General features: G+C 41.6%; 2 protein-coding genes across 4 annotated transcripts in view; one reads left to right on the forward strand and one right to left on the reverse strand.

Moving 5' to 3' along the window:
• LOC142310731 (ovostatin-like) overlaps positions 1-15,005 on the reverse strand; it is a 215,987-nt gene that overhangs the window by 154,524 nt on the left and 46,458 nt on the right. The window lies entirely within an intron of this gene.
• LOC142312598 (olfactory receptor 2T27-like) lies at positions 10,291-10,890 on the forward strand. The gene has a single exon (XM_075351589.1). The coding sequence runs from the start codon at positions 10,291-10,293 to the stop codon at positions 10,888-10,890; it is 600 nt and encodes a 199-aa protein (XP_075207704.1).

Here is a 15,005-nt window from a genome sequence, read left to right on the forward strand (position 1 = left end):
TCAACCCTCAAAGGTCTGCTTTACCGTGGCTGATTATCAATAATAGAGGGGATTCCATAATAAAAAAAAATGGCGTAGGGTCCCTTCCCATTTTTTGATAACCAGCCATGGTAAAGCTGAGAGGTGGGGGCTGGTATTATCATGGTGGGAAGAGCCATAGATACTGACCCCTCCCAGCCTAAAAATACTAGCCCGCAGCCACCCCAGAAGTGGTGCATCCATAAGATATGTTAATTGTAGCACTTTACTCAGCTCTACCTGATTGCCCTGGTGAGTTGATAGTCCTTAAGGACCTTATGCACATGGCTATGGGGAGAGTATGCCCCCATTTGGTTGAGCTGCTGATTGCTTCTTTGTTTTCTGATTACACACAGTGACACCCCACCTTGTTTCCTTCATTTCTCTTTTTCTACTAACTTTAATGTTTTAATTTTACAACAATCAGCATTTCACCATTACACAGCAGCCATCCAGCCGAGAACTACTAAACTACCAGCAGAGTACATATGACTCCAGTCCTGAATACAAATCCCAGCAGCCTCTGCGGCACTATGCCCCTCCCACTGCATGATGCTGCCACAGTGGGGATGAGAGATTACTGGAGGAAAGGAAATGCAGGTGGCGCTGCAAAGGTAAAGGGGTGTGGCTCACTTCTAAGTGGTTACCATTACTACATGTAAGGAGAGTGGAGTATGATTCTGGGCCTGTAGCGTGAGGCACAGGATGCACATTGCAGGAGGCCCCACAGGCCCACACAGCAGCCATCATTACTGCAGGGTCCTCACTAAGGTCCTGTAAACAGCTCTGAGTAACTTTTTACCATAGGCTGTTGTAGCTGAACCTACTATCCATGTTGGGACTTGTAGTTGTGCAGCTATACCTTTGCTTCACAGTGTCTGACTTTCTGTTACCTGCTAGGTTTTAAAGATAGGAAAGAGGAACATGAATTATGGCGCACCGCAATCTTTTTAAGCTAAGCCATACCTTTATATAGCCTCAATCTACAGTATGAGCCCTCACATAACCCCCCTAAATACAGTCTGAGCCCTCACATAACCCCCCCCTAAATACAGTCTGAGCCCTCACATAACCCCCCCTAAATACAGTATGAGCCCTCACATAACCCCCCTAAATACAGTCTGAGCCCTCACATAACCCCCCCTAAATACAGTCTGAGCCCTCACATAACCCCCCTAAATACAGTCTGAGCCCTCATATATCCTCTATATACAGTAAGAGCCCATTAATAGCCACCAATATACAGTCTGAGCTTTCACATAACCCCTATCACACATAGCCTCCTATATAGAAGGTTTGGAGAAGAAAAAGGGGGCTAAGCAGCAATCCAGTAAATATGTAAAAAACTTTATTGCTATGCTTTAAAAATTATGCCTGGAAACACACCGTACAATATGTGCCACAGGCGAAACTTTACGCGTTTCGGTCTTTAATATCTAAAACCAAAAGAGTCGTTAATCATAAGTTACCTGTGGAAGGCCGCAGACAGAATATATATGTGTTCTAAAGATAGGGAAAAAAGGTACAAAGGGGAGCAGGGTGTGTTGTCCACACAGATGTCTGGGGAATGCAATCACGCTCCTGCTTGTCTGGGAAAAGAAGGCTGTTATCTTCCATATATAAAATCATATACCATAAACGGTGCTAATGCACTATGAGAAACAGATTTAGCAAAATTCATAAATGTATACAATTGTGATGTTAATAAATAGGTTAAAAAATCAAGTATGCAATATCTAAACATAGTTGTCCCATACCTATAGGTACAAAATATTATAACACTGGGATAGATTCCCGTATTTTCAATATAATACTAATGCAGTATAAGCAAATACTACGTATATTTGTATCGTAGAAAATATATATATAAGTGTATACCTATGAGTATGCATATAAATTCATGTATAAATTATGTATATATATATATATATATGTACTGCACTAGATGTGTGTGGTAAATGTATGTGAGAAAAAAAAAATTGTCTCTCCAGGAAAGGAGACAAACTCTAGCGCAGCGCCACCTATTGGAAGTAGCGATCCTAAGGCTTTGTGCGCACTAGACATGTGAAGTTTCTCAAGAAAATTTCTTGAGAAACTTCTGGGAGTGTAAGATTTCCGGACCTCCGGAAAAAATCCGCACCAAATCCACGGTAAATCCGCATGCGGATTTGCCGCTAATTTGCTGCGATTTTCCTGCAGGTTGTTCCCTGCGGATTTTGCAGGCTGTACTGCAGAAATCCGCATGTACCTGCGGAAAAGAATTGACATGCTCATTTTCTCAAGAAATTTTCTCAAGAAAATCTTCTCAAGGAAATTTCTTGAGAAAAATCCGCAGCGTGCGCACAGCTATTTTTTTTCTCATAGGATTTGCTGGGAAATGTCTGCACAAAGATTGCAGACATTTCTCATGAAATTTCCGCAGCAAATCCGCGGATAAATCCGCGGGTAAAACGGCCTAGTGCGCACATAGCCTAAAAGTGACAAGTGGATTTTTAACAATCCTTTGCATATGACTTAGGATATATGCCAGATCAGAATCCCAATTTGCAGACACGGTGTTTCGGGGTGCTTGCCCCTCGTCAGAAAAAAAAAATTTGGAAAGTCGGAATTGCATAGATGGTATCCTCAAATCCACTCAATTCTTGTAAGGTCATGACGGAAATCTGGTCTCTTAAATTCATAGACAGTGGGATGGGGGTGATAGGTGGGCTTTGCACACTACGACATCGCAGGTGCGGCGTCGCTATCGATATCGTAGTGTGCAAATCCTTTTACATATGATTAACGAGCGCAAAAGCGTCGTTATCGTATGATCGGTGTAGGGTCCGACATTTCCATAATTTTGCAGCAGCGACGGTACGATGTTGTTCCTCATTCCAGCAGGCAGCATACATCGCTGTGTGTGAAGCCGCAGGAGCGAGGAACATCACCTTACCTGCGTCCCGGCTGCAATGTGGAAGGAAGGAGGTGGGCAGGATGTTTACGTCCCGCTCATCTCCGCCCCTCCACTTCTATTGGCCGCCTGCCGTGTGACGTCGCTGTGACGCCGCACGACCCGTCCCCTTAAGAAGGAGGCAGGTTGCCGGCCAGGGCGACGTCGCAGGGCAGGTGAGTGCATGTGACGCTGCCGTAGCGATAATGTTTGCTACGGCAGCAATCACAACATATTGCACCTGCGACGGGGGCGGGGACTATCGCTGCAGCGTCGGTAACACATTGTTACCGATGTCGCAGCATGCAAAGCCCGCCATAGCGTTCTCTGAAGGGAGGTCTGAATTAACCTCACTATCCTCCGAAGGAATATTCAAAAAGTTTCTTTTTACCTTAATGTTCCTGATAAATCTATTAACATCCTTCATAGTCTTCAAGAGACTTGCCCTGGATGTAGGGGCAAAATTCAACCTGGAATGGTCCAAACTCAGGATACAAGCGGAGAGATTGAGGACAGAATACTCCGGATGTTCCTGATGACTCAATTCCTCCAATGCTTGTGGTGTGGTGCTTGGAGCAGAGTGAGTATCTGCCTCCTGTGTTTATTATGTTTCCTTCCTCCCCTGCCTTTTTTGAAGCGTTTTTTTGTTGTTGGTATCTGGGGACTTTTATTTCTCTACCAGATTCATATGAGCTGGTGCTTCCCTCTGTGGAGTCAAGATCAGTGGAGGAGAAATATACAGACTTATCCCTGTGGAATTGTCTACCCTGTTTCCTTAAGATGGACTTTGTTTTGCGGGACGTATGCCAGGTGTAGACCTCATCAAGCTCATAGTCCTTAACATCCCGTCTGTACTTATTTTGTTTCAACTCCATTATGTTGTTCTCCATTTTAGTGATTGTATCCTTAAGGCCCCTTTCACACGTCAGTGATTCTGGGACGTTTGTGCTTTTTTTAAATCACTGACATACGCAGACACATTATAATGAATGGGTCTGCTCACATGTCAGTGATTTTTCACTGCACGTGTCTCCGTGCGGCGTACCCGCGTGTCCGTGATTGCCGCACGGAGACATGTCCATTTTTTTCTGGCATCACTGATGTCCCACGGACCACGCAGTGGTGTGGTCCGTGAAACACGTGCCAGAAAAAAACGTGCTTCTAAAATAAAAAGCATTTTTACTCACCCGGCTCCAGCGACGCTCTCTGCAGCCCGTTCTCCCTGCTGCTTCTGAGCCGGCTCATTATTGTTGCGCATATTCATTATGTGCGACACAGCCGACCCGGAAGCAGCTGCTGCGGGGGTCAGCGCTGGCCGGATGCTGCACCGCGGGAGCAATCAGCACCATGGATAGCGGGAGCGCGCACAGGTGAGTTGATTTCTAAGTGCAATCACGGGCCACGGAGAACGGAGCCCGGATTGCACATAGACAACCCACGTGTGCCGTGATTCACGGCACACGCAGGGACATGTGCGTGTTTTACACGCCAGTGGAAAACGTCAGTGGTTTTCACTGACGTGTGAAACGGACCTAAGTCTGTTATTTAGTTTCTCAAAGTCAGAGGCATCATACGTTTTAGTTAGATATTTTTTTTCATTTATTTTTTTAATTTATTTTTTTTTTCTCACATACATTTACCACACACATCTAGTGCAGTAGATATATATATACATAATTTATTCATGAATTTATATGCATACTCATAGGTATACACTTATATATATATTTTCTCCAATACAAATATACCTAGTATTTGCTTATACTGCATTAGTATTATATTTGTCGAAAATACGGGAATCTATCCCAGTGTTATAATATTTTGTACCTATAGGTATGAGACAACTATGTTTAGATATTGCATACTTGATTTTTTAACCTATTTATTAACATCACAATTGTATACATTTATGAATTTTGCTAAATCTGCTTCTCATAGTGCATTAGCACCGTTTATGGTATATGATTTTATATATGGAAGATAGCAGCCTTCTTTTCCCAGACAAGCAGGAACGTGATTGCATTCCCCAGACATCCGTGTGGACAACTCACCCTGCTCCCCTTTGTACCTTTTTTCCCTATCTTTAGAACACATATATATTCTGTCTGCGGCCTTCCACAGGTAACTTACGATTAAGGACTCTTTTGGTTTTAGATATTAAAGTTCGAAACGCGTAAAGTTTCGCCTGTGGCACATATTGTACGGTGTGTTTCCAGGCATAATTTTTAAAGCATACCAATAAAGTTTTCTTTACATATTTACTGGATTGGTGCTGAGCCCCCTTTTTCTTCTCCAAACCTTCTGCATTCATGCCAGCATGGACTGACCGGCGGGCCTCGTGCACCTCGGAGGATTACATGGTTTTGGATGACAGGTGAGCTGGATAATCCTCTTTTTGTATAGCCGCCTACTGTATATAGTATGAGCATTCACATAGCCCCTATATAGAGTATGAGTCCTCACATAGCCTCTCTATATACATACAGTATATATAGATATATATAACCGACAACACATACTAACCCTACTCCTGTTCCACCAGTGCTCTTCTTTGATCCCCGAGGATTCACTTCTTATAATGGGGCAATCTCTCCATGGGTACCCCAGAGCCTTAGGCCCTGAGTGGTAGTCTAGATTGCCCACATTACAATCTTCCCATAGATACCCCTCACATACTATGATGCCCCTATAACCCAAACATGTTGTGTTGCGCCTACAGTTCCTCCAACACAATATGATGCCCCCACAATGTCCCACACAGTATGATGACCCCAGTTTGACATCCCACACAGTATGATGTCTCCCACATAGTATTATGTCTCCAAAGTGCCTCTACAGAAAATGATGCACCCAGTGATCCCCACCCCTCATGATGCCCAAAAAAGTATGATGTTACCACAGTCACCACCCACAGGACACCACAATGTCCTCCACATAGTACAATGCCCCTCACAGTTCTTTTATTAGAGTCACTCTTGGGAGTGCTAAAAATTACCGAGCTTACATGCATGGCCGGTATTGAAATTTTCATAGAACACCACATCTTTTGAAACCGGACCTCAATCTAAAAAAAAACGTTCAGGTCAAAGATGTTTATGGAATTTGATGTGGATATGTAATAAATGTAAAATATTTATTTTCAAGGTTTTAACCATGTTCAAGTATTGTCTTGTCAGTTCTAAGATATAAAATATATTGGCTTAATGGTAATTGCTGGTGAGACTCTCCTTGTGGGATTTGTTTATGAAAGACTCATGAGAAGGTAGATTGGTAAAATTAAAAGTATGTAATTCCCTGGAGTCCGTCTATTCCTCTACATATAGATGGAGATTTTTCCAGGAGTCTTTGCTCTCCACAATACCCATCAGAGGCCATATTCACTACTGGGAACCAAATTCTACGTCCACCAAATTCTGCATCTGTCAAGGTCTGGAAATAATTGTGGTAAAAGGACTGTATCACATGTTTTTAAATTGCCAAAATGTTTTCATTTAGAACTTTGGGTTTTCGGTATTGTTCTAATGAACCCAGATAGAACCAAATATTTTACTTTTTTGCATCGATTTATGAATCTATTGATAGTACTAAGACTTATTTTTTTGCGATACAAGTCATATTTTTTATTACAATTGTGTACAAAAAACACGCCACTTCTGGCTATTAGTTGGTGCACAGGTAGGTTCCAAAGCCGTAATAATATTAATCAGTAAAACCAGGCACTCCAATTGAAAAAAAATCAGATAATATTTATTTTATATTTTAAATCCAGTTATGAAGACGTTTCGGTCAATTTATTGACCTTCTTCAATTCACGTGCTGGAGATTAAGGATTGTTTGATTTAGAGCTGCAAGATACAGAGCGGTGTCCACCGTGAGCGATGGACACCGCTCTGTATCTTGCAGTTCTAAATCAAACAATCCTTAATCTCCAGCACGTGAATTGAAGAAGGTCAATAAATTGACCGAAACGTCTTCACAACTGGATTGAAAAAATAAAATAAATATTCTCTGATTTTTTTCAATTGGAGTGCCTGCTTTTACTGATTAATATTTTTTATTACAGTCATTTTGATAAACATTTAATTTAGTTTTCAGCTTTCATTATGTATATACATTTCTTTTTGGGGAGAGGAGGGTGCAGTAAAAAAACAAAGCAATTCCAACATTGTTTTTCGTGGCTGTTTTTTTTTTTCACGGGTTCTCATGCTTGAAAAAAGTTGATAGTTAATCTTAGTGATTGGGTAATAAATACGACGACAACATAAAAGTGTAGCATAGCTTGTAGTAAATACATATTTTATGTGAAAAAAAAATAATTATTCAGTAGCTGCTATCTGAAAATCAGAACTATTGTATTTTCACTGCTAACGTAGTTGTAAGAGGATTTAGCTAATTTATTGTGGGACGGTTTGAAGATTTTATTGATATTACTTTGTGGTATGAGTATTTTAATTATTGATTTTTATAGTTTTGTTGAAGATACAGTTAAATAAATATATAAAATTTTAAATAAAAAACAGGCAATTCACAAACTATATAATTCATCCTTGATAGTTGCTAAGTAATAAATACAATAAGTAGATTATATCCTTGTATATTTACTTGGTACTGTTTAGAAAAGTCATATGTCCATGAAGTGCAACCAACAGATGGTAGAATATAAAGAGAAGGGTTGTAGGTACAGCCATCGATCTGTCTTAAAAGACCAATTTTTCCCCCTGATCCAGAGGGTATAACAACATTTTTAATATTTAGAACAAGAATTTTATTCATAAAGTAATTTCCAAAAGTGTTGGCACCCTTGAAATAGTTCCAGAAAATGATGTATTTCTCCCAGAAAGTTATTGCAATTACACATGTTTTGTTATACACGTGTTTCTTTCCTTTGTGTGTATTGGAACAACACAAAAAAAAGAAAAAAAAAAGGCAAATTGCACAACATTTCACACGAAACCCCAAAAATGGGCCAGACAAAATTGTTGACACCTTTCCAAAATTGTGGGTAAAGAACTTTGCATCAAGCATGTGAAACCAGATAAAAAGGGGAGAAATTTGACTCAAACTTTGCATTGTGTATCTGTGTGTGCCAAACTAAGCATGGAGGACAGAAAGAGGAGACGAAAACTGTCTGGGTACTGAGTACCAAAATTGTTGAAAAATATCAACAATCTCAAGGTTACAAGTCCATCTCCAGAGATATTGATATTCCTTTGTCCATGCTGCACAAAATAATCAAGAAGTTTACAATCCATGGAACTGTAGCTAATCTCACTGACCATTGAAAACAGAGAAAAATTAATGAAAGGTTACAATGCAGGATAGTCAGCTCCAATCAAGTTCCAAAATGAATTCAACCTGTCCTGAAGGCTCAGGGTGCATCAGTGTTATCACAAACTATCTGTCCACATCTGAATGAAATGAGACGCTATTACTGAGACCTAGGAGGACCCTACTGCTGACACAGAGACATTAAAAATATAGACTGCAGTTTGCCAAAATGTACATGAATGACCAAAATTCTTCTGGGAAAGTGTCTTATGGACAGATGAGACCAAGATTGAGCTTTTTGGTAAAGCACATCATCCTGCTGTTTACCGAAAATCGAATGAGGCCTACAAAAAGAAGACCACCGCACCTACAGTTACATATGGTGGAGGTCAGAGATCTGTTGGGGATGTTTTGCTGCCTCTGACACTGGGGTCTCCACTGTGTGGAAGACATCATGAAATTTGAAGTAAATCAAAGGCATTTGGGTCATAACCTAGTGCCCAGAGTCAGAAAGTTGGGTTTGCATCCTAAGGCGGGCTCGGCACACTACGACATCGCAGGTGCGATGTCGGTGGGGTGAAATTAAAAATTACGTACTTCCGGCATCGCATGCAACATCGTAGTGTGTAAAGGCTCGATGATACGATTAACGAGTGCAAAAGCGTCGTAATCGTATCATCGGTGCAGCGTCGGCGTAATCCATAATTACGCTGATGCGACGGTCCGATGTTGTTCCTCGCTCCTGCAGCAGCACACATCGCTATGTGTGAAGTCGCAGGAGCGAGGAACATCTCCTACCGGCGTCACCGCGGCTTCCGTAGGATATGCAGAAGGAAGGAGGTGGGCGGGATGTTTACATCCCGCTCATCTCCGACCCTCCGCTCCTATTGGCCGCCTGCCGTGTGACGTCGCAGTGACGCCGCACGACCCGCCCCCTTAATAAGGAGGCGGGTCGCCGGCCAGAGCGACGGTCGCAGGACAGGTGAGTCCATGTGAAGCTGCCTTAGCGATAATGTTCGCTACGGCAGCTATTACAAGGATATCGCTGCTGCGACGGGGGCGGGGACTATCGCGTGCGACATCGCAGCATTGGCTTGCGATGTCACAACATGCAAAGCCCGCCTAAGTCTTGGATCTTGCAGTTGGACAATGACCGCAAGCATACTTCAAGAAGCCTCCAGAAATGGATGGAAACAAAGCAGTGGAGAGCTCTGAAGTGGCAGTAATAAGTCCAGTTTTGTTGTTCAAATACACAGAAAGGAAATAAATGTGTGTAATTGCAATAATTTTCTTGGAGAAATATTTCAATTTCTGGAAAAAATTCAAGGCTGAAAACACTTTTGTCCATAACTGTATTTCCTCTATTCCTGCTTCACTAAGGCCACATACACATCATATTCTGCACTACACTCCATCAGGGACCTCAGTTTCAAAACTAAACAATGGTATTCGCACTTTTGCAAAACTTCAAATGGAGACAAAATTTTCATATTTTAGATTTTTTTGCCCTTTTTAAGTGAATAACTACATTGGGAGGGGGGAATCTGAATACTGTTTTGGCTACTTGGATGGAAGCCTCCGACGGACTCGCTGCATGAAGCAGATGGAGGTTGTTATACTGGTAAACTAAACAAAAAACACAGAGTACCGGTAAATTCAGGCTCATTCTTCTTTTTTCACATTTTTTGTCCATGTAAACATTTCTTTTATTTTCTCATCCATTTAGGATGGTGTCGGAGAATATAACAAAATATGGATTTCTCTTGTTGGGTTTTTATGAATATCCCGACCTACAAATTTTCATATTTTGTATTTTCTTGTTGATATATTTCTTCTGCCTCTTGGAGAACATGTTTCTTATACTTATTATTGTCTCAGATAGAAATCTTCATACCCCCATGTATTTCTTCTTGTGCAATTTGTCCTTTCTGGACATTTGTTTGACTTCTGTCATCCTCCCTAAGTTTCTCTTGACCGTTCTTGGCCTGAGATCAATTTCTTTCTTGCAGTGCTTGATACAAATGCATCTTTACATTGCCCTCCAATGCTTAGACTACTTCCTTTTGACAGTGATGTCCTATGATCGTTACGTGGCCATCTGCAATCCTCTTCATTACAGTCGTATCCTGAACAAAAAGGTCTGTGTCCTCCTGGCTGGAGTTAGTTGGTTTATCAGCATTATTGACCCCATTCCGGTCACTGGCGTGATTTCCATTTTTCCATTCTGCTCACGTAGGGAGATTGACCACTTCTTTTGTGACCTGATGCCACTTTTAAAGTTCTCCTGTGGCGACGTCTCAAAGGTGATGACTATTATTTTTAGTGAAGGTGTAATTCTTGGTATGATGTCTTTTGTATTAATATTATATTCCTACTGTTCCATCATTTTTGTCATAATAAGGATGAAGACGGCACTGGCAAGGCGCAAAGCCTTCTCCACCTGTTCGGCCCATCTTACGGTTATCCTGATGCTTTATCTGAGTCTGGTCTGTGTTTATATCATACCTACCCCAGACGATAAGTCTCATAATAAAAAGGCCGTAGCTCTTCTTAACACTGTGCTGATTCCAATACTTAATCCAGTTTTGTACAGTCTTCGAAATAAAAACGTCATATTCGCTGCTCGAAAACTTTTTACTGGAAAACAAGAAATATTTGAAATTCAATGGTAGAGTAAAACACAAAAGTCTTCTTCAGAATGTCCCACAATGTACTCCAGATCTTTGCGGTTTCTAGAATATGCAGAGGCAAGAATTCAGGGATCTTGCATTATTTGATGAAAAATCTTAAGAATATCCATTGAGATGTCTGCAGCAGAATTTTTCCCCTGTGTCCTATGACTGAATGACTGAGGTTCCTTCTGATGCTGACATATATGAAGCACAGGAAAATCTTATATTGGATGTTCCTACTATTGGGTATCACTATAAAAATTTTTGGAATGAGTCCTATTTAACGTTTTAAGGTGACTTCTTTGTTCATAATAAAATACGTGGTCAATTATACAGTGTGTCCACGCATATCCTGTCAACCGCCATTAACTTGAGAACGGCGGCAGCTATAGGCATAGAAGTGGTGTCTAGGTAAAGTAAAGTATCCATGCGCTACGCAATGAAACCACCTATAGCGCCACCTGGTGGAAAACAACGGAGTTAGCATTTTTATCTCGAAAACGGAAAGAGATAGAGAAAAAAAGGGAATTACAAAGTTGTAGGGCATCATCAATTCAATACGAATTGACAGCTTGCATACAGAAATGCTATGATTAGAACATGTAAAACGCACAAGGCTGCGGACGTGAAGCGATACCTCATGGAGACCTTCCTACAAGTCATTGGGTATGGTGGCTGTGTGGAGTGGCCTCCATGCTCACCTGACCTGACCCCATTGGACTTCTTTCTGTGAGGTCACATCAAGCAGCAGGTGTATGCAACTCCTCCACCAACATTGCAGGACCTACGACGATGTATCACAGATTCTTGTGCGAACATGTCACCTACCATATTGCACAACGTGCAGCAAGATACAGTATACTGTGCAGAGTCCAGATGTGCATTGCAGCTGACGGTGGCCACTTTGAGCATCAAAGTTAAATGAGCGCCATATGCGTGACCAGCATTCAATGTTTTGGGGGGTCATGGGTTTCATATCATAGCATTTCTGTATGCAGGGTGTCGATGTGTATTGAATTGATGATGCCCTACAATTTTTTAATTCATTTTTTTCTCTATCTCGTTCCATTTTTGAGATAAAAATGCCATCTCTGTTGTTTTCCACCAGGTGGAGCTATAGGTGGTTTCATTGCGTAGCGCATGGATACATTACTATAACTAGACACCACTTCTATGCCTATAGCTGCTGCTGTTCTCAAGTTAATGGCGGTGGACAGGATATGGGTGGACACACTGTATAATGATTCATTCATTCATTCATACCTAATAAATAATGTAATATTTCTGGTTGTTTCCACTGAAATATTTGACAAGCAATTTTTTGTAAAGCTATAAGAAATATCGAAGCGAACAGTCAAGTCTCCTGCAAAACCAAAGCAAATCTTGATGAATAAGCATATTTTGCTGCAGATTCATTGCTGACATCTGTAGTGGAAAACTCCTAGCAATATGCCAATGTACCCTATCTATTTTTTATAGAGAAAAAGATTAATAAATACCAAAGTAACTGTAGTAACCAAGGTTAGACAGCTGCTGCCAAGATAAGATTAAGGGGTGCATTAAATGAGGTATTGTAGCTCAAGGTGTAACTATACAGTGCTGTAGTTTGATGTAGTTGCGGAAAAAATGATGCAAAGCAAGAAGGCAAACTTGAATACAAATGTGGGGAGTAAGGGTGGTAAGGAAGAAAAGCCACAACACAGCTTCCATGCAGCAAACACCAAAACTAAGCGATAGCACAGGGGAAAAGGACTTGGGCATAATAGTGGATCCCAGATTCAAAATGAGCCAACAATGCGGTGCTGCAGCTAAAAAGGCCCAAAAAATTCTGGCATGTAACATGACAAGCATTGAATCTAGATCAAGAGAGGTCATTATTCCCCTATACTCTGCCCTGGTCAGACCCCACCTAGAATACTGTGTACAGTTCTGGGTGCCACAATTCAAGAAAGACATCGATACATTGGAGCAAGTTGTAGTAGGAATGTTTAGTTTAGTTAGGAGGCTGAGAGGAGACTTTGTAGCAGGAAGGAAATACAGATTAGACATTAGGAAAAACTGTCTGACAGTGAGGGCAGTCAGAGAGTGGAACAGGCGACCACAGGAGGTGGTAAGCTCTCCACCATCAATGGAAATCTTCAAGCGGAAGCTGGATAAACAAATAGCTAGGATGATTTAGGAAAACCTGCACTAGCAGAAGTTGGACCCGATGGCCCTTGAGGTCCCTTCCAACGCTACCATTCTATGATTGTATGGTCCCAAAATGACTTCCTGGATCACAACTCACAGGTTCCCTTTAGAGGCTAAGCTAAGCAAAAACTATTACTGGCTACTGCCTGATCTGAGAGAAGAGTCTTTATAACAGTCGTAATTAGTAAACACAGAACAGCTGATTCCAGATTTCAACCAGAGTTTAGGAGACCAGACAAACTACTTAACCTTAGCAGCACCTGATCAAGGAGAATGTGCAAGGCCCGCAGTATTAACCTTTGCAAGTGTACATGTAGTCCTGTGCTGCAATCACATGACACCATAAATAAGAGGGACCACACTCCTTTGTGGTACCCTCAGGACAGGAGGTCAATAAATGTTGATGTGATTTACATTTCTCTTTTGATCATTAACTTAGACAAAACAACAAAACAGGTGCACTGTTTTCAATATGCAAAAGCAATGGCCTCTCAAGTAGGAGTGTATAATAAAAATGTATATTTTTTGCGGCATTCGCAAAAGATTTAGTAGTCTTAAAAGGGTTACGGCCCCATCACACACAGAGATAAATCTTTGGCAGATCTGTGGTTGCAGTGAAATCATGGACATATTGTTCCATTTGCACACAGCCACAAACCTGGCACTGATTGTCCACAATTTCACTGCAACCACAGATCTTCCGCAGATTTATCTCTGTGTATGATAGGGCCTTTAGGCTTATACAAAGGCTTTTTACTAAGTTATCCAAAAATGGTCCCATTTTTAAGGGGACAAAAGAGATGTAATCTAGTAATGTTTTCACAGTGAAGAAGCTATGGCTTGTTGTTACCATTCCTTTCAAACCTTAGTCCTATTTTGAAAGCTGCTTCATATTTGTGTACCCTCAAGAGAGTACATTTCCCAGCATCAGTAGTACTATCTAGCACTTTGGAACACAGTGTGCAGCCAGGAGATGTGTGACTGGCGTGACTATGCAGTGGCAGCATTAGGAGCTGCATGCTAGAAAATTTGGACTGGGCAGGCAAGGAGATTAGTGATGAGCGAGTACTAAAAAGCTTGGGTGCTCGAAGCTCGGGCCGAGCCTCCCAAGATACTCGTGTACTCGGGCCGAGCAACGAGCCCAATGTTATCCTATGGGAGACCCGAGTATTTTTGTGAAATGACCCCCCGGCAGCATGGAGAAACCCTAAAAATGTCACAAAAGTCTCAGAAGAGTGCTCAAATGACATGGCAACAGCATGGGGAAGACTCCTTGAAGCATTTATCACTGAAAAGTCACAGCTGTGAACAATTTTGTCCGCGTTTTACGCCATTTTTACGGACTCACCAGAAAACCTTCCAAAATGACCCCAAAATGATTTTTCATGGCGGAAATGTTAAGGGCACATACCCAATAGTGAGATAGAGCTGGTGTATGTTACTTTTTGAGATTAATACATGAAAGATTTTACGTGAAAACATTGTGTGGCACTCCGATGTCCCTGAGAAGAGACGTACATGAAGGCCTCTTGAGTCTAATGTGCCCATTTTGAGGAAGTGAGTCTTTGTAGTATTTTCCTTTGCCAGGGCAGTCCAAAATTGTGAGGTTCACCAATGCCCCTGCATACAGACGTGCATGAGGGCCTCAAAACATTAAGTGTCCATTGTCAGGAAGTGGGTGTATTATAGTATAGCCCTTAGGCAGGGCAGCCAAAAATTGGGAGGCTCCACATTGTCCCTGGATAGAGACGTGCATGATGGCCTGTAAACCTGAAGTGCCCATTGTAAGGAAGTGGGTCTATTGTAGTATAGCCCTTAGGCAGGGCAGCCAAAAATTGGGAGGCTCCACGTTGTCCCTGGATAGAGACGTGCATGAGGGCCTGTAAACCTGAAGTGCCCATTGTCAGGAAGTGGGTGTATTATAG

The sequence above is a fragment of the Anomaloglossus baeobatrachus genome, chromosome 5 (assembly GCF_048569485.1).
Source record: "Anomaloglossus baeobatrachus isolate aAnoBae1 chromosome 5, aAnoBae1.hap1, whole genome shotgun sequence".
NCBI lineage: Eukaryota > Metazoa > Chordata > Amphibia > Anura > Aromobatidae > Anomaloglossus > Anomaloglossus baeobatrachus.

Bases quoted from the DNA above. Each gene is read 5' to 3' on its own strand.
- LOC142312598 (XM_075351589.1), top strand. From the start codon at position 10,291: ATGTCCTATGATCGTTACGTGGCCATCTGCAATCCTCTTCATTACAGT.